Source organism: Protomyctophum bolini (assembly GCF_963924005.1).
Source record: "Protomyctophum bolini genome assembly, chromosome: 22".
NCBI classification, from domain to species: domain Eukaryota; kingdom Metazoa; phylum Chordata; class Actinopteri; order Myctophiformes; family Myctophidae; genus Protomyctophum; species Protomyctophum bolini.
In genome coordinates, this window is record NC_137883.1 from 25,617,070 (window position 1) to 25,639,224 (window position 22,155).

Below are 22,155 nucleotides of genomic sequence, written 5' to 3' on the forward strand. Positions count from 1 at the left end.
AGTAATTCCACTGCATCATCACAAAACACCCTGGCCTTAATAGAGGGAAGGGAACCCCTTAGTTGACCATAACTGAGGTCTATTGAATTTACTACTTTTGGATCAAGATAATGCAGCCAAGCAATATGATGTTGATGATTACCGTTTTAAATAGGTTTTCAGGTTTTAGATTGTAAAGCACAAGATAATTTGCACACTTGAAACAAGCAGATGCAGATGAAGTCACCCATCTTTAAATTCAGAGTGAGTGTGTATCTGCCAAGTGCCTTTTGCATATCTCAAGAACCGTTCAACAAAATCTCGCGTCTTATTTTATGGAAGTTGAGCTTGGCTACACATTTCTGTAAACACCTGGGACTGGCCAGTTCTGCTCTCAGTCTGAGTGGACGCTCAGAGGGGGAGGGGGGGGTCCTGAAACAGCTGAACATTCCTTGTATCAAGGCCTCAACCACGTAAAAAGGGGGCAACAGCCTTAATTTAAATTACAAAGGGCAACATGCTTCGAGGTCGAAACATGTTGGCGTTTGCCTCGTTTTAATAAAGGCCGTTTCCTCCTTTGTATACAATATAGTGGCCCTCTACATCGTCAAAGTTGCCCACCCCTGCCGTACATACATGGAGTAGGTTATTTTAGGATGATAAAGACATTGAGACGGCCGAGACAGAAATTGTGCCAGAGCAGGAGATATATGTGGACTACAGTCCAAGGGATCGGCTCGAGAATATACTGGGTGCAGATTTAGATATTACGTAAACATGTATTAGCAATTATATGACAGAGATAGGACATATTATTACATGTCAAATTATTTATTTCAGCATGGTGTAAAGGCAAGGAATACAATATAACATCTGTTAATAGGTTTATAACGTACACAACATGAGGTCATGTTAATGTTGGTCTTGAAGGTGACATGGTTATCTCCAGGTGTCCTACTTGTATTGCCTCTTCTTCTTCAGCAGTGCATCTCGCAGAGCGATCTGGATGAGGACGGTTGACGACATGGCAATCAAACGTTGAGTTCGACAGGAAATTTAGATTTCGTCAGACAGCTATATCTTGTGCCACCCCTTGTCCCTAAACTTATTTGTCATTTTTTACTATTTTAAAACATTTTAAAATAATTCAAATAGCTCACAATGTGTCGGTGTAGAATTGTAGATTGGCTAGTTGAACTGTTTAAAAATGTTTTAATATAGTAAAAAATTACAAATATGTTTAGGTATAAGGGGTGGCACAAGATAGGGCCCAGTCTCTTGAATAGTTTAGTTTTAGTCACACTTTAGTCACCTGGAATGTTTTAGTGTTAGTCTAGTTTGTCGACTAAATATCATAAGATTTTAGTCGACTAAATCTACAGTTGATTTAGTCGACTAAAATGTATTTTGGCAGGCCTTGATGTCGTTGTAATGACTGATTTTACACTACGCTAGCCAATCTAGCTCACGTGTTGTGAGCTTGTAGATCTGCTATTTTCAGCATGCAACCTAGTGTAAAATGACTTATACTGGATCTCTTGCACACTAGTCCCTTCCTAACATTTTAGTCTAGATTTTATTTGTTGACGAAATATTTTGTCATAGCTTAGTTTTCATTTAGTTTCCAGTTTTCGTCAGTTAAAAACGGTAGTCAAACTTTTTTTGTCATAGTATTAGTTGACGAAACATTACCGGCAGTATATTTCCAAGTAAGTAGCAAAATGCAGAGCAGAAGTCTTGTTGATGTACCTGTTTATCTCTAAAGGAGCGCTTGCTCTTGGTCCGAACTTTCTCGCTGTGTCTCATCATCCCGAAGTTCTTCTTCCTCTTCTTCTCCTTGTTGCTGGTGCTAGCAAACGGGTTCAGTTTGCTATGCTTCTTAGCAAACTCCTTACGGTCCGTTCGCCCAGCCTGAGAAGATGGCAGGTCATTACAATAAATACTGCTTAAAAGTGCTGTACAATTAATCGAAAAAAGATCGCAATCTAGATCTAGACAACTATGAGATTGAGCAAGAATCTTGCAGTATTAGTTGGCTGTCCAATTCATTTTAGTTACTCTTGTGATTTTGCTACAAGAGAGACTTTATAAGGGAGGTTTAAGTCAAGCACTTTGATGTTGTCCGTTTAAAGTCACAGTAGTTGGTTTCAGGTGGCACATTTTTAATGTAGTAATGTTCAGCAACTACAGGCTAAAGAATTAGAATGGTGTAAGAATAGTGATCTCAGATTCACATCTGAGCAAGAATCGTGCAGCACTACTGCTTACTACTGTACAGACTGACCCATCTACAAGCTCAAAATGCATTGCGGCACGTTGTGAACTTGGAAATCGTCTATTTTCGCCTATGCCCAAAATATGGACGCCAGTTTGAAAATTGTTAAGCTGTCATAAGGATGATCTCTTACAGTGACGTGACCTGATTATGCACTGAATAGAATTATTATACAAATAATAACAAAATTACAAATATATAGTTACCATTGCTGTTGCCAGTCTTGTTTCCTTGTCTGGTTTTGGTTTCTTGTGTAGTTTCTCAATATCCCCAAGTCTCAAAATCTCCCCTCTGAAAAGTGTGTCATAACATTTTAAATGTTGGTCATACAACTCCACCTATTAATATTATGGAATTAAAATCACATTTAAAGTAGACTATATCTACTGCTAAGTCATCTGGGAAGGTGACAACTGCCCTTTGACTTACTATAATACCACTTGTCAAGTAATGTCCTACCTGACACCAGGGTCTAAGTTTCACAATATAGAAAAGCACAGTGGGTAGACCACCACTGTAGTTGTGTCAGTTACAGTATACAACAGTGGTTTTCAATTATTTTCATATCTGAAATGTTGGTACCATTAGGAGAGATTAGAGGCAAACGTTGATAAAAAATGTGTTTAAAATAATGTTAAATGTTTCATTTTACACTCTCAAGCTGGTGGTCCCGACCACTGGTTGAAAACCACTGGTATACTGTATTAACATACTTTACCATACGGATAGTTTTAGTCACACACCCACCAGAGAACACGAAAAAACACACGCACATGTGCACACACACACACACACACACACACACACACACACACACACACACACACACACACACACACACTGACACAATTTCTACTTTTTCAGATAAGGTTTTCTTGCCTAGGAATCCTCCGAAAAAGTGCATGCATAAAACATCACAGTTCATCTAATAATATAAATGATATATCCCACTAACCTGGCATCGTCCTCATCATCAAGGTCAAGGTTCCTCTTTTGGCCCTTGCCGGGGGCATTGTTGACCTCCTTGGCCATCTGGGCTAGTCGAATCTGCTTAAAATCATCCTGAGTGAGGAGCCTGCTGCCGCTGACCGCTGCTGCTTTAACCTTCCGTTCCTCAACTGGGATTTTTTGGAGCTTCTCTGCCTAGAGAGCGGACAAAGAAATGTCATCATGCTCTTCAAGCAACTATTAGCCCAGGTTGGAGCTCATACAGTCTAGTCCAGTGGTGCCCAGACTTTTCAGGGCAAGAGACCCAAACTAGTTAAAATAGCCTAGAGCTTGTAGCGCTTAAACATTTGTTTTCTAATTTATGGAATTTTTTTTATTTCTTCATGAAATTACCTGAAAATAAAATAAAATATTTAATTAAATTAAAAAGATTCAAATAAAGGGACCCATAAAAATGTATCCGCGACACAAAAGTGGTTCCTGACGCAGTGTTTGGGAAACAGAGGTCTAGTCGGCGTGTTCAGTCTCACCATTTCTCCGGTCTCTTCATCAGAGGAGTGATGAACGTCCACCCAGTCACCATCCTCATCCTCATCACCTAAACTGGCACTCTCCCAACCACCTTCTGGAAGTTTGAAAAAAAAGAAAAAAACGTTGGCTCTGAAAGAATATATATATTCAAAGATTTGTGCTGCATTTTTACGATTTTTCAAAAATAGCAGACATACAAGCTCATAGCGCGACACTCTGTGGCGCACTATGAGCTTGTAGATCTGCTATTTTTCAATAGCTAAAGTACAACATAATGCTTAGTTAAAACACCAAAAGGGGTTCCTGTACAGAATGGGTTAAGGTCCTAAGCCGTATATACTTAAATGGCATATTTATTGAGGCTTTGTCCAAAGTTCTTTACAATGTTCAATACATTCACACAGTGACACTGACAGTGGAGTAAACCATCCAAGGCACCAATCAGCTCATCGGGAGCAGCTGGGGGTTCAGTGTCTGGGATCGAACCAGGAACCTTCCGATTCCCAGGCAGACACTGTACCTCCTGAGCTACGGTTTCTGAGAATGTATGCTGAGCAGCCTGAACTCCGACAGATTCCTGAAGGCCTAACTGACCTTAGCTTGACTGATCAGCTTAGCTTATTGTGGGGACTTTGCATGTCTATGGTGGGTTTCGCATGACGTTTGTGCAAAGCTTTGTGACCTGAGGCCGATTCTACAAAATGTCTAAATGTATAAAATAATGCTGTATATCATGAACAGCTCCATACCCTCATCATCCTCTCCCTTCTCCACATCCAGGACCTCCGCTCCAGGGATGTAGTCTTTAGCTTGCAGGTGTCCATAGTCTTGAATCGTGGCTTCTACCGATGACTCCGTTGGTCTCCCCTAGACGACAAAGTGACCAGTTCAGTTTAAGTCAGGATTAGTTGAGAAGTGTATGTGTGTGCGGGACAGAGAGACAGAGCTCCTCCTAGCTACATGTCAGTGTCCTTAAGAGCAAGCCACTGAACCCTGTTGCCTGTTGAGCAGTATGGTTTCCAGGTGAATGTGACGCACAAGCACTCTGGAGAAAGGCGCAATTTATAAATGCATAATTTACTTTATTTGCCGTTTGATCGATTGATAGACGGCAATACATGTGACAATGTAAAAAAAGAAAAAAAGGTTTCCTCACCCTGTCTCTCTTTTGCAGCATCTGTGGGTGCAGGTTTCTGAAAAGCTGTATGAGTCCTCTGGCAGCCATCATCACATCTAGACAAATACATGGATTAAAGCAACAAAACAAATCGAATGACTGAAAATGTTTGGATCAATGTTTAGATTTTAACGATTCCGGTTCCTTAATGGTCTGATTCCTTAATGGTTCCCTTTAACGATTCCTATAGGGGGTTCCAAATGGACCCCAACCGCTCTGTAACTCTGACAGTGTACAAATGGAACCAAGTATTTGTACACTCTCAGAGTTAAGGTGGTCCATGAAATTTCAAAGTTGGAGAATCACCGGTAGTGTAATTGTATATCAGACGTGAAGTGTCATGCCAGCACTGATAGTGTGATAAAAACAGGTTCCTGAAATGGTTCCAAATGTGATGGGAATTACCACAATATGGAATATAGACCTGAAAGATTGTTTTCTTGAAAGATGTGCATTGGAAGAGAGTGTGGAACAACATTACTATAACCTCTCGTAATTATAACCATCAGATGATGCACTATAAACTAATACACAGATTCTATTTAACTCCAAGAAAACGCTGTCAACTCCAATTAGTACCAAACCCGGTATGCACTTTGTGCCCATTGAGAACTGTGGGCACATATGTACATATGGGAGTGTCCCAGGGTCAAGACATTCTTGGTCTTGGGTAGCTAGGACCTTATCTGAAATATTTACAATCGAGATACCATGTCTCCCTCAGATTTTTTTGTTAATTAAATGATGACTCCACACTCTCAATACCAGTTATTAAAAAAAAAGTATTCTTTGCTGGAACTACTGCTGCAAAAAATCTCCTTGTGTCTAGATGGAAACCTCCTCATAGTCTTTCTGTAAAAATGGAAAATACTATTTCTGAAAGTATTAGGGTTGGAAATATCAATTGCGAGAACTAATGGAGCAAAAAGGCAATCTATTGAAGCACTTACAGAGGCTGTAGAAAAGGTCAAAGCACAACTATAATGCCATATTTTAAATGTACATGGATGTGTGTATGTATATGTATGCATGCCTACTTTTCAATCTTTATATACTGTATAAGTCTACCAGCCAAGATGCCTATATATTGTAAAATGTCAAACTAACATGAAATGTCTGTTCTTGTTGCAATGATAATTGGAACCTTGGGGAGGGTGGGGTGATGTGATGGAACCGATTCCGTTTCCCAACCCTAATGATGGCAGCTATTGGACGACTCACTCTTGTCTTTGTGGTTCTTGTACAGCACCAGGTCACGCAGCAGGTCTTCAGTCATGGCCAGGGGACAACGAGCTACCACCTCCTTGATGGAATTGATGCTACACAAGTCATAACATGTCATAAGGTTTGGCATCATTTGTTAATAATATAAAAAAAGGCATAAGGCTATGCATTCATGCATTTTAGAACAGCTACTTGTGTCTGCATTCACTCCTCATTTCAATGCAAATTACAAAGTTATAACAAGACACAGTTTACAGCAGGGCGGTTAATTAGTCAGTTTGATCTTAGTCCACCACAACTTTGTTACAATTTTTGTATACCTTTTTCCATGCTGAATGAATTATTTCTTGAACAATTATGGGCACATCTCCTGTAACATCTAGATATCACCCTTACATTCTACCAGTCTATAGGCCAATATCAAATGTGAAATCAAACAATTAAGTTCCCCGATTGTATGCAAACGCAGCAGCCGTGAGTGCTGCATTTGTCCGCATATGGGGAAAATGCAGTTACGCAGCACTTTAAATATTACACAGTAAATATGTAACTCCCCCGACGAATTGTCAGTGCAGCCATTTAGCTGCGTACGGTTCCGTTCCGTCCCCAGTGCAGTCATGACTCATCAATGGTCTGTATAGACCTTGATGACTGGTGACAATTAAAAACAGACTTACCCAACAGTCATCACCTCGCCAGAATTCCTTTCTGTCACAAAGTTGTTGGCAATAGTCATGATCACAGGTGCGAGGGTCTGCAGAAGTAGAAAATAAATTCACAGCATTAGATTATAATGCTTAGGTCAAAAAGTGTTAGATTTAAATATTACTATAAATGATTGGTTCGTGGTCTGATTTGTGTCGCGATAGCCTCTCTGCTACTGTTAATTCCAGGTATAGACTGACTCAAACTTTTATCTGATACACTGAAAAAATGTATAGATGTTCCCTTGAACTTCACTGCTATCAGTGCAAATCTAAGAAAACACAAAATCTAATTTATAGAGGATGTACTCTGGGTTGCTAGGAAATGTATTGCAATAACATGGAATTCTGACTAACGGTAACGCCTTCTTATTGCGAGATGGTTCTCAGAAATTATCAGTCGTGTACCTCAGGGGTTCTCAACCCGTGGGGGGTCCCCCAAATTATTATTATTATTACTTTTTTTTTGCAACTGAATGGCTGGAAAAGAGAAATGAAGAGTTTACATAGTACACATAGTGCATGAATAAACTTTCCTTTCAGTATTTATTTATGATGTATTTTCACTATTATTATGGTTATTGTAGCGGCTAATTTGTATTGGGCCAATTTGGGGGTGGGGAGGAGGGCGGGGCGGGGGTCACGAGACAGGGCCAAAGCATTTCTGGGGGTCCCCATCCAAAACGTTGAGAACCCCTGGTGTACGTGAGAAGATTACTTATCCTTTGAGAAATGGGTTTGATTTTTCTGTGTGTATATACAGTGTGCCGTGTATACTGTATTGATATTACTGTACCTCGGGAGGCACTAGCTGGTGGGACGCCTGGGCAGCACACAGGAGAATCTTGGTCACATCTGGCAAGGAAATACAGTTTACAAATGTGAACATCAGAACGAAATAAAATGCTTACACGTGTTGCTGCGTGATAATGAGTTTTCTTTCCATTAACGGAATGGAGCAGGACAAACAAAAGCATGATTGTTTGATGCATCACTGCATCGTTGGGAGTGCAGATTTTTATAAAAAAATTATCTCACGAATTTGAAACCCATTTTTTCACCCAGTGTCAATTATCTGATGTAATCCTGGGCGCTACACTTCCTCTGCCAACCTCGGGGGGCAGCGGACTGACCTCATGCTTCCTTCTATGCATGAGGGGTCCAAGCTGCTTCTTTTCACCCGACAGAGGGGAGTTTCCTGAGGCGGACGTAGCGCGTGGAAGGAACACATTATTCCAACCAGTTCCTTTCCCCTCCATCAGGCGCCCCGGCTGGGCAGGGGGAGGTAGTTCAGAGACCAGGATTACTACATGTTTTTTGTGAGGGTACCTACCCTAGGGGACACGGGGAGAACATGCAAACTCCACACAGAAAGGCCCTTTTGCTAACCCCACCTCGGGTATGGGCACTGATGACACGGAGGAGAGAACACATCTCCAGCGCCCACAACGGGAATCAAACCAAATCAAATCTAGCTGTGAGGCGACAGCACTACCGACTGTGCCACCGTGCCCCCTGAGTGCAGATCTTTGATTATTTTTTGCGTGTCACACAAGCGTTCATTTGTATCTTCATAGCGCTGGCTTCCATTGGAAATGCCTTGAAGCCTGGCGCTTTGTCACCCTAGTGTCAACACAGGATGAATGTACTGAATAAAATATTTATACATGTGTCAACACAGGATGAATGTACTGAATAAAATATTTATACATGCCTCTTTGATGGGGCTGGAGAAACCTCTGGATGAACGCGTAATAATTGAAGAGGAAGAGCTGTAGAGGGGAAATAGCAATTCAATTGTCAATGAAAAATGTATTATTATCATAATGTAGCTTCACAAGAAGACAACTGTTCGTGTGTGTTTTTCAGTAGCATGCTGCTTCATCTGCTGAAATGGTCTGAACATTTTGGCCTAGAAAATAACATAACCTTGTCAATTTGACTGTATACCTTTTGCTTTTTAACAAATTTCTTTTAACTAGTTATTGGTCCTCCTTTTCACACGAAAGAAGAAATAAACGGATCATTTAAACATTAATTTGCTATGGATAACTAGAACGTGAACCCTTGAACAGAACTGTGCAAACTGGCCGATCGTTGCATAACTTACCTCATGAATTCCAACCAATCTGGATATGAGCTCCATCAGCATAATTTTCACCTCAAATCGCTCTTTAGAGGCTTCCAACTGCTTTAAGAGTTTCTCTGCGAAATCTTAAAACAAAGGTAAGCCAGATGTAAGTGTTATGCATTTTGCCAACAATGGCCGTGAACAATCTTCGGGTGTGGATATGAATGTGCAATATACCGTACCTTGAGGATCATGAATCAGGTGAATCGCTGAGAAATTGAACACTTCCACTTTCTTCTTTTTCTTGTGTTTCTTTCAAAGGAATACATAAGCAAAATTAGCAAATGGTATATGTATATGTATATTTGTAAAGAAAAACACTGAAAAGAGAAACTGCCAACGCTATGTTCAGACTGGCAGCCTACATCAGATTTCTGGCCTACGTAGATTGGAACCGGATTGCTTTTATCAAATCTGAACAGCAAAATAACACATGGAAATTGAATTCTGCTAATCAAATTCAAAATGCGATAGAAATCGTATTCCTAAACATGTCAGTCTGGACATACGACGACCATGCAATGCAATAGCCCCATATGTGCCCTCTCCCTACGCTCATTCTGTAGCTCCGAGATGAGGTCACACACTGGGCCCCTCCCACCGCGTTTCAGAAACGGCGCAAGTTTCCGCAATATACGTTTCTTATCCTTACCACACCATTAATCCAAAACGTGTATGGACCATGTAGGTTTACACTAATTCATACTTAGGAGCGGCCAAGAAAATCCAACTCGCCATTTGAACTGAGCCTTTACGTCCCGTCTTTTGTCAGTCGCTTCCATGTTTATCAAGGAAGCGTGCATGTCGAGTGAACTGAAGTCAGTTGGAAATTTTCGACCAGGGGAGGCGCCGGGGAGGCGCTAAAGCTTTTCAACTTCCTTGATAAACATGGAAGCGACTGACAAAAGGCGGGACGTAAAGCCTCAGTTCAAATGGCGAGTAGATTTTCTGGGCCGCTCCTAAGTAAACCTACATGGTCCATACACGTTTTGGATTAATGGTGTGGTAAGGATAAGAAACGTATATTGCGGAAACTTGCGCCGTTTCTGAAACGCGGTGGGAGGGGCCCAGTGTGTGACCTCATCTCGGAGCTACAGAATGAGCGTAGGGAGAGGGCACATATGGGGCTAGCAATGCAAGTGTCATTTTGGAAAACATTTAGAAATGCCTGCCATGACGGCCTATCTGTTGTGACGGAGATGTTCTCTATTGTGATTAGAGTGATATGGCATGACGGGCAGGATGACAAATCTCCATTCTTCCAGCGGTTATCTGCAATCTTCTGTACCGGTATGTAGGCTGATGCCTTACGTATATTTCGTCGTACAACAGAGTATAAATCTGCATCACTCATACCTATGTTGTTACATCTTTACCACAGTAACGATTTCTAAATACACAAATCTGATTTGATCACTTGAAAATATCAGATTTCCCTGCAGTCTGAACAAAGCCTAAGATGCGAGTGCTTAAATATCTGAGGTACCGTGAGGACTTTCATGGCATTTTCCATTTTCTTCTTGTTCTTCGAGCTTTTCTTGCCGGTAGAGTACCTCACCATCAGATCTCTGGCAGTTGGTCCATCATCCTACAGAAGCATGAAGTAATGTATTAATATTACTTTGATAATGAGTCTTGACCACAGTATAGTGATAACTCGATGAATCATCCATGTTACTTGCCTCTGATTCGTCATCGCTGTCTTTCTTCTCATCCTCATCTCTGCCTAGGAAGAACTTCAAACCCGCTACAAGGATCTGCACAGGAAGAAGACACTGTGCGTTCAGTTTAAGTCCTTATCTGGTAGAAAAAGGGAAGGACTTGCTTTCATCATGAGGACTTACCTTTGCCACCTTGGAGAAGCACGCCGTTGTGATAACATTAACCGTCTTGGTATCATTCCTAGAGCATAGCACAGGGTCATTCATGTGTATTTTCTTGAGCACAACACCTTTACATACCTCATTTTACCACTGAAGGCCCATTATATACTTGATCGTACCTCGGTGGCGAGTGCGAGTAGATCGGCTACTATATTACATTATATGTATGTATATTTTATGAACGATATGTTGAACAATCTCAAAAGTTTGAGAACTACTGACTTTGTGGAATCTGCCTCGTCCTAATGGGTAAAACCCTGACTCACAAATACAAGACATGTGGCTCACCATATGTTCCTTTTGTAGAGCTCCGCCATCACATCTAGAGAGATCTTAGATGCAATAGGGTTACTGTCTCTCAGCATGGTGTACATGAAGTTCTGCAAAGTCTGGAACAAATGCATGATATATCAATTATATATGATGAGTGCACTCATTGTACATACAAGTATAATATTTAGAGAAGCAGAAACCATGCACACAAGCACCTTCAAGGCAGTCAAAGTGCGCTACAGCATGAAAAGATGTATAACTACAATTGTTAGTCTTAATCATCGCCTTGCTGTTATTTCTGCTACAATTTTGAGGACCCAAAACCCAAGAATGTTACTTGTGTCTGTACTCTATCAGATGTACATGAAACATGAATATTAGGCACAATGAGGTCGAAATACCTTTATGCATTTGGAACAAATGAATAAAGGTGAGCATGTTTACTTACCGTGTTTACTTTGTTGTTTTTATGCTTAGCATTGATGTTTTTGATATCCGATACAATGTGTGTGTATAATGTCTGTGGAGGCAAAGAAAAACAATAGTCAAAAACGAGGGGGAAGGGAAACCGCATAATACAGTGGTAATTTTACCTATGGAAAATTGGTGTGTCAATATTTTAGCACAAACCCACAGAGAGAAAAAACTATACAGGTACACAAAATAATCAATCATGAAAATGTAAATGTGGAGCTCATTATAATTCTATGGCTGGTTGCTGCTCTGGTTTACATCGAGGCTCTCTGACTCTCACCTGTCTGAGAAGTTTGTCGTGACATCGCAGCAGCTCAAAGAAGAGCTCCAACAGGGAAGTGGGGTTTATCAGGTCCTTGTTCCTCAGAAGAATCAGCGCTTTGCAGAGGGTCTGACAGAGAAAGCACGACATAAACATACTGTAAAATGACATTAAACAAATGTTTTGAGTGGAAAATGTTTCATGCCAGCTTATGACCTTTAAATGACTTGAGGTCTAGCATCTCCAGAGTATAAGAAAACGGGACCCTGTAGCCTATACTACAAGCTCTCAGAGTTTGAGAGCTTGTAGATTAGCTTATTGTCACTCAAATGCTTCCATTAGAATTCTATAGAATCCGAATGACATCAGTCGTGGACTCGTGGCGACTGAGAACTTCAATTCATGAAATGGTGTTATTGTAATTTATGGGATCCTGTACTGTTGTTTTGTCTCACCATCCGCAAGTCGTGCTCCAAGACTGTGTGATGATTCAACAGCAGTTCAGTCAGATCCTGAGGGAAGGTGGACAGCTGCTGCTGATAGCAGTGTGCAACCTGGGAAATAAAAAGGTTCAGGTAAGTCCACCACACTTTGGAATTGAATAGATAGGCCTACGTTTTCTCTGGCACCCCAATGCAAAATGACAGGTGTTAATTTAACATACGAGTACACAGATGGAACCAATTTAATAGACCCTTGCGCCTCCAGTAGTATACCACCACAAACCTGTGCAAGGAACATAACCAGCTCTGCCAGGACTTTGTTGGGCTTGTCTGGCTGTAACTTGAAGATCGAAACATTGGACTGGTAGTGTCGATACTGTTGTAGAAACTGGAAAAGTGAAGAGATCAAGACACCGATTTGGTCAGACCAGGCCAATTGACAAACCTTGTACAAATATAACTTCAGATCGAACTCACTACCGAGTACAAATGTGTGTAGCGAGAGTATTCGCTAGCACTATTAGCTACTCAACAGTTTCGTTAGCTATAAATAAAAACCCACCTCTTCCACGTATGATTGTGGATCTCTCTTAATAAGGTTCTGCAGCTGCGGCAGGTTGTTGGGCAGTTTGTTGTTGTGTCGTTGAGACATGATTTAGGAAAAAGTTCCACGTGTATATAACTATATATATCTGAAAATCGCTAAACTTCCCACTCCTCATGCGTGGCTCACGGAGGCTGCCATGTTGTTTTGGTTAGTGCACTGTGCTCTGGTACAACTACGGAACGTGAATATGGACAAACAAAACGGGGCCGCGTCGCATTAGCTGTGGTCAGAGCTATATATATATTTTTTTACAGTCTATGGGTCAGAGACTTGGTGTGGTGAATCGAATAGGCTACTGTGGTTCTGCCGCTGCGATCACGACTGCCAAAATATATATGAAACATAAATCCATCCACATCTTGAACTAGTCATTATTATTGACGTGTCGACACGTCACCGTTTGTCACCAGCCAGGCCAGACTGACGAAGTTTGTTTACATAAAAACAGATATTTTAGCTGTTTATATCGTTACATTAAAACAGCTCATCACAACCCAATAATTCAGAAAAATCTGAAAACACAAACATCAATTGAACTGACCCAGAACTAGTTTCAAACTAATGGAACAATAAATTGTTGCCTTGATTTCACGTTAGAGTTGTAGGCTTAGTGTTCAGCTGAATAAAGTTAATTTAATACATTCTCTTAAACAGTAGGCCTACAGCTAGGCATCGCACATAACATCCATCAGAACACATGCAGCTGATGCAGTAAAGTACCGGTAAATGTTATTTGTATTTTAATGATACCGATGTATATGTGAAGTTTACTTTGAACTGAACTCAAGTTTGGGATGGAGTCGATGCCTCGATGGATGGACGTTATAAGTTAATTTATGGTCTTTAATTTACGGTTGCTTGAGCGGTGGGCGTGCCCCCAACTATATGTGGGCGTGTCACAAATTGCCTTCGCTCAGGTACGACGCGCTCATTGGACGGATTGGATTTGTGTACAGCCTGGCTGTACACAAAGCGCGTTGCCCAGGGAGACCCACGGGCGACGCGCTGATAGGACGCGCTGATAGACATTCAAATTCAAACAGCCAATGTCCGTCGAGAACGAAGCGTTGCGGTTGAGAACGTCGCGCATAAAACGACCAGCTTGCAACGCAGATGCTCATTTCTACTTGATGGTCTTGACTTGGAGTTGTAGTATGTTGGACATCATGGAGAAGATCACTTACGACAGAGCTCTCATTGTGAGTTTGCAGTTCATCTCAGCTAGCATGAACAAACCTGCAGGTCTGCCAGTCATCACTGATGTAATCCTGGACAGCGTTAACAAGAGGCCTCTGGGGGCGCTGAAGCCCAGGCCTCTACCAGTAGTCATGGACCGTTGCTCTGATTTCAGGCGTCCCGTTGCCGTTGGACTTGGAGAGGCAGACTGGAGAGACAGACCTCGTCGTCAATTCTCTCTCTCCGTCGATGTGCAGCTCAACAAGGCCAAGGAGGCATGGAAGGCACCAACGGGCAAGAAGCAGCAGCGTGAGGAGGGGAAGAACACAGAGGAGGCCATGACCCAGGATTTGTTCAACAGACTGCGTGGCATCCTGAACAAGTTAACGCCCCAGAAGTTCCAACAGCTGACCAAGCAGGTGAGGGAGCTCCCCATCAACACAGAGGGCAGGCTTAAAGGAGTCATCGGGATCATTTTTGAGAAGGCAGTCTCAGAGCCCAGCTTCTCTGTGGTCTACGCCAACATGTGCCACTGCCTTATGGAACTCGAGGTCCCCAGTGCAGATAAGCCAGGAGTCTGCGTGACTTTCCGCAGGCTGTTGCTCAACCGTTGCAAAGCAGAGTTCGACAGGAATCTGGATGCTGCCCAGGGGGAGGAGAAGCAGCTTTGCAAAGAGGAACTGGTCCATTACAAAAACACGGTCAGGAGGTGCTCCTTGGGCAACATTAAGTTAATTGGGGAGTTGTTCAAGCTCAAGATGCTAACGGCAGCGACACTGGACAAGTGCATCATCAGTAAGCTGCTCATAAAACATGATGAGGAGTCCATGGAGTTTCTGTGTACACTTATTTCCACCGTTGGGAAAGACATGGACTTTCAGATGGCCAAGCGTTGCATGGACCAGATGGACAAGATCATCAAGGAGAGGAAGACCTCCCCCAGGATCCGCTTCATGCTGCAGGATGTGGTGGACCTCAGACAGAATAACTGGGTGCCCAGGCGCGCAGACCAGGGTCCCAAGACCATCGACCAGATCCACAAAGATGCTGAGATGGAGGTTCAAAGGGAGCAGTTGAATATCCAGCAGACCCTCCTCTCCAAGGAGTCAATCAGACGCACAGGCAACAGATTGGGTGTAGGCCGGCCCGGCGGACGGGTCTCATACACCCCACGACAGGGTAGGGTGGCCAACGGCTGGAACAGCTACTCCATCTCCACCAACAACAAACCCAGCGTCGATACTTCACATCTCAGTAAAATGACCAAGACTCGTGTTCTTGACATTAACAACAGCCAGCTGCTGAGCACAACAGAGAACATAAAGCAGGACGCTGCTCCTAATCACCCACACCCCCAGACCCCCACCTTGACCGAGGAGGAAGTGGACAAGAAATCCACAGCGATCATTGAAGAGTACCTACATATCAACGACATGAAGGAGGCACTGCAGTGTGTACAGGAGTTGAACAGTAGTCAGCTGCTCTTTGTGCTTGTGCGTAATGGCCTGGAGTCCACGCTAGATCGCAGCTCCATCGCCAGAGACCGTATGGGGCAGCTGCTGCATCGGCTCATCAAGGCTGGCATAATGCCCATACAGCAGTACTATAAAGGGCTTCAAGCTATCCTAGACGTGGCGGAGGACATGTCTACAGACATCCCACACTTCTGGCAGTACCTGGCTGAGCTGATCACCCCCATGGCCCAAGAGGGAGGTATCCCCATGGGACAGCTCAAGAGCTCAAAGACTCTCATTCCCCTGAGTATGACTGGTAAGCAGTTGAAAGTACTTGAAAGACTTTTCTAAAATGTTTTAAACAATTTAAATGTTTTTAACAATGATAACTAACTTGTAAATATCAATGAAATACTGTACCTCAATCGTTCTTGTGATGTCAATGATAAACCTTTCTACAATGATGTTTAAAACAATTTAAACAATGTTTTTTACAATTTTAAACTGTTTTAAACACATTACTATGATTACTTATAAATTATATACCTCAATCAATCGTTCTTGTGAAAAATAATGATGTACCTTATATAAAGTACTTGTAAATATCATTTATGAAATGCATAATAAATTACCTTAAATTGTGTAAATTGTGTCTGGTTTCAAGGTTTTCTTTATTGTCTTGTGTACAGTGTGCACAGTACAATTATTTTTTGACATTGTTGCAGCAGTAGTTAAGTTAACATACAGTATTAGAATACAGTACAGTTCAACAATAGCATATTCAAGAAATGGGATAGTTTGACTATTGTACTAGCACTTCAGGTGAGTTTAAAGGTGATCGTGTGTAAAGGGAAATAATGGATTATTTTTAATAGGCCATGGTGGACAGTGGACACTCAATCATATGTACTGTATGAGATCACACCAGACAATATGCCACACTGAACACAAACTACCTCACATAATCACATTTCCTGGAGTTCTCCTTTTCAATTAGTGTGTGGTCACTGGTGGGCCATCATATTAAATATTACAAAACCCACAAGCATGGGCATCACTGTGGAATAAGTGTCATTCGCATTAAACGAAACGGAAGAACAGATCAAACATGACAATGTGACATACAGTATACTCAGGGGTGCCCAAAAGGTAGACCACATGACGTGCCCTAAAAATAAATTTAAATGTAAAAGAAACTTTAAGGTAACTTGATCATAAAGGGCTCAAACCCACAATGCAGTTAAGTATTGTATGACCTAATGTCAGTAGCATTAAAAAGTACCCCATGTACTTCCCATTCCAAGTGTGTTAGTCATATGTAATGCCAATGCCGCAATTCCAAAACACCCGGGTATATTGTTTAACTATTTTCCACAATTGGATAATATATTTTGGTGGGTAGATCTTGTTGAGCTTGTCATTTTGAAAGTAGCTCTCAAGTCAAAAAAAGTGTGTGCACCCATGGTATACATGATATATACACAAGGGTAGTTAACAGTGGGGTGAGATAGTAAAACAGCACTTAAAATATATAAAATGAGGAGCAGATTCTAAGCCCAGTAACCAAACCAGGCAGGCAGTGATGCCTCATGCCTGCCAAGATGTTCTCGGCACCTCTCCATTACCTCAGGTTCAGGGCGAAACCAGAAAGGAAAAGAAGAGCAGAATGTTTACTGCAAGCTGTATTATGCAGGGGGTAAAAGTGAGTTCTTCTCTTAACCCATTTTGACCTGAGATCAGATTCTAAAAATGTCTTCTAAATCCTGACAGTTTTCTGAAAAAGCTATGTTTGTCAGTTGTAATTCAATTCTTCTAAAATAGCAACCTACAAGCTCGTAGCGCGCTATGAGCTTGTAGATCTGATATTTTTCAATAGCTAAAGCATGACATGATGCTAACGCCAAAATGGGTTAACCATGAACTTCCACCAATCATCAATACATTTAGCTGTTAAATCCCCCCATTTCAACAAGCAAATTGGAATAGTTGTTCTAAAGACTCCACTGCAGTGCAAACTCTGCTGAACAAAGATCTGTTCAGTCTGTTCTCTCCCCTCCAGATGGCACCATCATCCTTTTCTTGCTCACTTCCCAGTCCTGTTGCAGTACTGCAGACATTGACAAATGACAATCAATGATTCATCTGACCAAATGCTCAATTTATAAGTGGAGGCACTGGACCAGACGGTGATGGACACATTGTAGAGTATGATGGCCATGGTCAGGTTTATTATTTTTCTTGTGAAAATGAAACGCCTGCAGTCTCCAAGGCTAGGTAAACTGGATCCTTATTTTCTGTGTCCTCTGCTGGTGACCACACACACACCTGAGACATACCGTTTCTGCATCCAAGTTGGGTCTGTTGTCCAAAACAGGCTACTTTTCAGAATTTTGTAAATTCTGAAGAGTAATTTTCAGTAGTAATCCATTTGAATCTGTGTTTCAATGGGTCTAATGTAGTTAGTCACAAGCTATTGTTAATACTTTATTTGTACAACTGTTATACCCCCCACAAAATAGCATAAATCTACAAGCTCACGTGTTGCATCGCAAGCTTGTATAGACAGTTTTGGCCACGTTATGTAAAACTGTAGTATGACGAGGAAAACGTGAAAAGTTGTCTCTGACAAGATATGGAAATGTTTGACTCATATTTACAAAAGAGACATGTTTTGTAAATGACATTTAAAACGTATCCACAGTTTAATTTTAAAGGAGATGAATATGTACACTTTTATTTTCATCAATTACCCAAAGCAGTTAACAATTACTGTATAATAGATTTACAAAGCAAATACTGTCATAGTATTTTGTCAAGGCAAGTCCCAGCATCAATTATACTTAAAACTCAATATAAGTATAATTTTGTTCCACATAAAATATGAATTCATTCATCATTTTCATAATTATTTTAGCATAATCCAAGAATCTGGAGGAAAATATATTTATGTTCTGTTGTAGATGAAAAGACAACATACAATCAACAGTTCACATAAATGCATTAAGAGACGTACTGTAGCAGCCAAAGATGGGAGAACTTAAAAAGCAAAACATAAAACATAAAAATATATAGACTTCTAGGATTTACTCTCAAGAAATTAAGGTTTAAGGAAATTTAAAAAAAGAATCTTGGAATTGTGATTTGGCAATATCTGCCCATGTCAACTGTCCTCCATTTGAGTTTTTCATTCAGAAAGTTCATGATTTAATCCACTATCCTGAGATCTTCTCCTCCGCTTGAAGACATCTTAGCACATATAAGATCACTTGATAGCAGAAAATATATTGCTCCTGTAAAAATACATATATTTGTATTAGTCAAAAGATTGTGAAAACATTGTATTATAATTTAGAGACCATACCAGCGGTTTGGCTGGATTAATAATCCTAAAATGTTCATGTGTCATGATGCATTGTGAGCTTGCAGATCCGTATACAGGGCTTACTATACAATTGTGTTTAAACCAATTGATTATGACTTTATCAACTGATTGATTATGACTTGAGTCATAATCTTGCAAAGTCTTGCAAAGACTTTGAGATAGGTAATCGACGTTCTAATTAGAAATGTTGTAGAATATGTTGTCCTTGTTTTTTTAATGCATTTTAAAGCATGGATTATTTAACACATGCCAAAGAGAAAATACTGATTTATGAACAAATTTGAAACATATGCACATAACAGTCTAAGACAATATACATGACATTTATTGATGATGGCATGATCCTGGTGCAAATGTAAGAAAATCACCTCTGTTTGAACCATCCCCTGTCTCTGAAGTCTCATATTCCTCACAACATCTGAAATATCAAACTACAGAAGAGACACAATCACACAGAGCACATGTCAAACTGATGCAGTACATAAAACAGACCACCTTATTTGAAATCAAAATTAAAGCTCTTATTTAAATATCGTCGCTGTCGGGGTGAAACCACCTAACTCCATTATATATCTTTTCATACATCAATGCTATTGAACACCTTTACGTTTGTCTGTTGGTTCAAATAATATTGAACCAATGAAAAGGAACACAGTCACCATGGAATAACCCATTTGTACTGTATGTGCACATGCTTGGATCAGTAAATATATCAAAATGAACGTTAACCTGTGGAGTGTGGACAATGTGTTCTTTCGCTGCGTACAGCTTATGTCTCAATTGGGTGCATCAGTGGGTTTTGTAGGTTTATTTGGAGTCGACAAAAATAGCTACTAAAAGCGCTTCGTAAAAAAACCCTCTTAACTCCACCACCTTTCCCCCTCTCATGCAAGAACTTTCATGCATACTTACATCGGCATCTTTACTGATGAGGCCCAGAACCACGTCTATGCAAATGAGCGTTCCTGAACGGCCAATGCCTGCACTGCAGTGTGTGACGATAGGTCCTGATTGGTGGATGTGCCTCATGTAGGAGATGAAGGTCAGCAGCTGCTCTGGCTGAGAAGGCGTTCCGTGATCAGGCCAACCGGTGTAGTTCAGATGAGTGACGAGCTGGGCCTCGCTGGTCTGCAGTGGAGGACAATTCAATACAAACGTTGTTAAGTGGTACAGTATTTATTTATTTACTACGCCACCTATAGGCTATAGTGTTTGTTACGTTTCAGGGCTCTCCCCATCTCTCTGGTAAAGAAAATACATTTTCACGATAGGATACCAATTTTACCCAATCATACAAAGATCTTTCATGAGCATCCGAACATTGATATCCCGACCTAAAATTATTTTCCGTTTGTGCTGGAGAGACAGGGAGACCCCTGTTATTGGAAAAAAACACACTCTAGCAATGATTTATATCAAACTAATCGAGCTATTCAGCATTCATGTTAATTAATTTACCACCGAGATTGCCTTTTGACGCCTCCTGGTCTGAACACCCACCTTTTTAATATCAATTGATTACGGTGCAATCAATACATGATATCCTAAGAAAATGAACAGCAAATCAGAGTTTGATTTCACCTTGATATCTTTAACCTCGATCATTCGGATGACAAAGTTGTCCAAGTGTTGGTCTTTGACCAACGTGATCTGCAGCCTGTCGTCCACCATCTCTGCTGTTCTCTGTGTATCTGGCCAGTAACGTTGGCATTTCACTTTACCCCCTTCTACCTCTTGGGTCATCATGGCGATTACATTAGACTTCTGTTCCCAAACCATCTGCCAGAAGTCACCCAGAGTGGTGGGTAGAGGTCCCTGGCAGGCGATGTACAAGAAGTTCTCATCCTTCACTGGCATCTTGATAAAATTGGCGTTGATGTAGCCTCCATCCTTTTCAAGTACAACTCGAGTGGTATCAACTGTGAAAGAAAAGTATACCAAAGAATGCCATTTACTCACGTGAAATACTAGCCACCCTGCCTTGAATACACCAAAAGTGAAATGGTTTCTTTAAATGTGGTCGGCTAGCGCTAGTCACCGAGCCTCTTGGACAAAAGCTCTTATACAACAACAACAATATAATATATAATGAAATTGGCTTACAGGGAACAATGTTCTTGTAGCGATTCTTCTTTTTGTTTTCCTTTGTCTGCCCTATTAAACAGTCGTCCAGTGGCTGAAGATTTTGAAGATTCTGTCAGAGGGCATATTAGAAAACAAAAACAACAAATAAAATTCTGTATTCACAGTTCATATGTATAGAAAGTCATGAGAGTGAGAATGAGAAGTGATTACCTCAAACTCCTGTAGAGGGACCTTTTGCTCCAGAAGTCCTCTCATCATGCGGACCACAGTGTTGAGTTTGGAGCCTGTGTACTGGCCATCAGGAACCACCTTGACCAGGGGCAGGGAGGTCAGCTCATCTTCCGTGATGATAGCTCCCTCTGGGGAAGGGTCAATAAATTGAACGTTTTGAGAAGGATACTCCAACACTCAAATGATGGATGTGTCCAAAACCTGTAGCACTACCAGATAAGGAACTTCATACCATTTCATGGAAATACCCATTTGAGTTTTATATTGGCCTTGTTGTATCTGGACAATGTGTGCCGATAATGTAACGATGAGCAGAACACATATCAAGGCTCACCATCTTCTCCCTGTTGGGAGTTCATGTTCTCGATGGGCAGCTCATCACTTCCCCATGTCACGTCATCATCCTCAGGTTGGCCAGCACCAATCTGCATATAGCTGCTATCCAGAGACAAACACCACATGGGTGTTAAGGACAACCATTAACCCATTACAACAGGGAGAGCATCATTGTAACCACTTTAAGCATTATTTTATACTTTGGCTATTCAAAAAATAGAAGATATACAAGCTCTTAGTGTGACACAGATCTGCTATTTTTGTATTATTAATCATGACATTTTAAAGGGAACTTTTTTTCTAAAATCTTGTAGAGGTCAGCAGCCAAATACATTTTGGGGGTCCTTGACATGAAGACATTTGAGCACCACTGATAAAGCAACATAAGTCTTTCAGAAAGCTGTTTTGATCAGCATCAGGTCTTTTTGGTTAAAAAGAAAGAAAATCATTTAAGAACAAGAAAAATGGACAGGTCATTAAAATAGAGCTTACTTTTCATCCACACACTCCTCTTTCAAGGTTCAAGGTTATCTTTATTTGTCTCCCTTGGGAGAAATTTGTCTTGGAGACAGAGTCACAG

The 22,155-nt window shown here is 41.1% G+C and overlaps 3 protein-coding genes across 7 annotated transcripts in view; 1 reads left to right on the forward strand and 2 right to left on the reverse strand.

Annotated features, from left to right (window-relative positions):
- Window positions 1-791: 791 nt before the first annotated feature.
- Window positions 792-13,055, reverse strand: sdad1 (SDA1 domain containing 1). The gene is made up of 22 exons (XM_080756157.1): window positions 12,867-13,055; window positions 12,588-12,692; window positions 12,317-12,415; window positions 11,880-11,990; window positions 11,574-11,645; window positions 11,141-11,241; window positions 10,814-10,871; window positions 10,652-10,726; window positions 10,456-10,557; window positions 9,152-9,221; window positions 8,949-9,052; window positions 8,553-8,610; window positions 7,635-7,693; window positions 6,812-6,888; window positions 6,132-6,229; window positions 4,890-4,966; window positions 4,483-4,600; window positions 3,733-3,827; window positions 3,210-3,397; window positions 2,461-2,545; window positions 1,729-1,890; window positions 792-981 (listed from the first exon to the last, which is right to left on the reverse strand). Exons 1-22 carry the CDS (start codon window positions 12,954-12,956, stop codon window positions 934-936), a joined length of 2,052 nt encoding a protein of 683 aa, XP_080612283.1. The 5' UTR covers window positions 12,957-13,055; the 3' UTR covers window positions 792-933.
- A 902-nt stretch (window positions 13,056-13,957) lies between these two features.
- LOC308309722 (eukaryotic translation initiation factor 4 gamma 1-like) lies at window positions 13,958-17,668 on the forward strand (the record flags this gene model as incomplete). Its single annotated transcript, XM_080755639.1, has 3 exons — window positions 13,958-15,857; window positions 17,172-17,243; window positions 17,601-17,668. 3 exons carry the CDS (start codon window positions 13,958-13,960, stop codon window positions 17,666-17,668), a joined length of 2,040 nt encoding a protein of 679 aa, XP_080611765.1.
- Window positions 17,669-18,259: 591 nt separating this feature from the next.
- The window catches only part of ptpn13 (protein tyrosine phosphatase non-receptor type 13), a 75,234-nt gene continuing 71,338 nt past the window's right edge, over window positions 18,260-22,155 (reverse strand). For 3 of the 5 annotated variants that reach the window (XM_080756140.1, XM_080756139.1, XM_080756137.1), the window contains 7 exons: window positions 21,574-21,677; window positions 21,219-21,367; window positions 21,027-21,117; window positions 20,505-20,842; window positions 19,836-20,051; window positions 19,292-19,354; window positions 18,260-18,831 (listed from right to left, as the gene is read on the reverse strand). In XM_080756140.1, coding sequence (XP_080612266.1) covers window positions 18,754-18,831; window positions 19,292-19,354; window positions 19,836-20,051; window positions 20,505-20,842; window positions 21,027-21,117; window positions 21,219-21,367; window positions 21,574-21,677 — 1,039 coding nt within the window. In that variant the 3' untranslated portion in view covers window positions 18,260-18,753. The remainder of the gene's footprint in view (window positions 18,832-19,291; window positions 19,355-19,835; window positions 20,052-20,504; window positions 20,843-21,026; window positions 21,118-21,218; window positions 21,368-21,573; window positions 21,678-22,155) is intronic. The other 2 variants (XM_080756141.1, XM_080756138.1) reach the window with 1 other exon arrangement.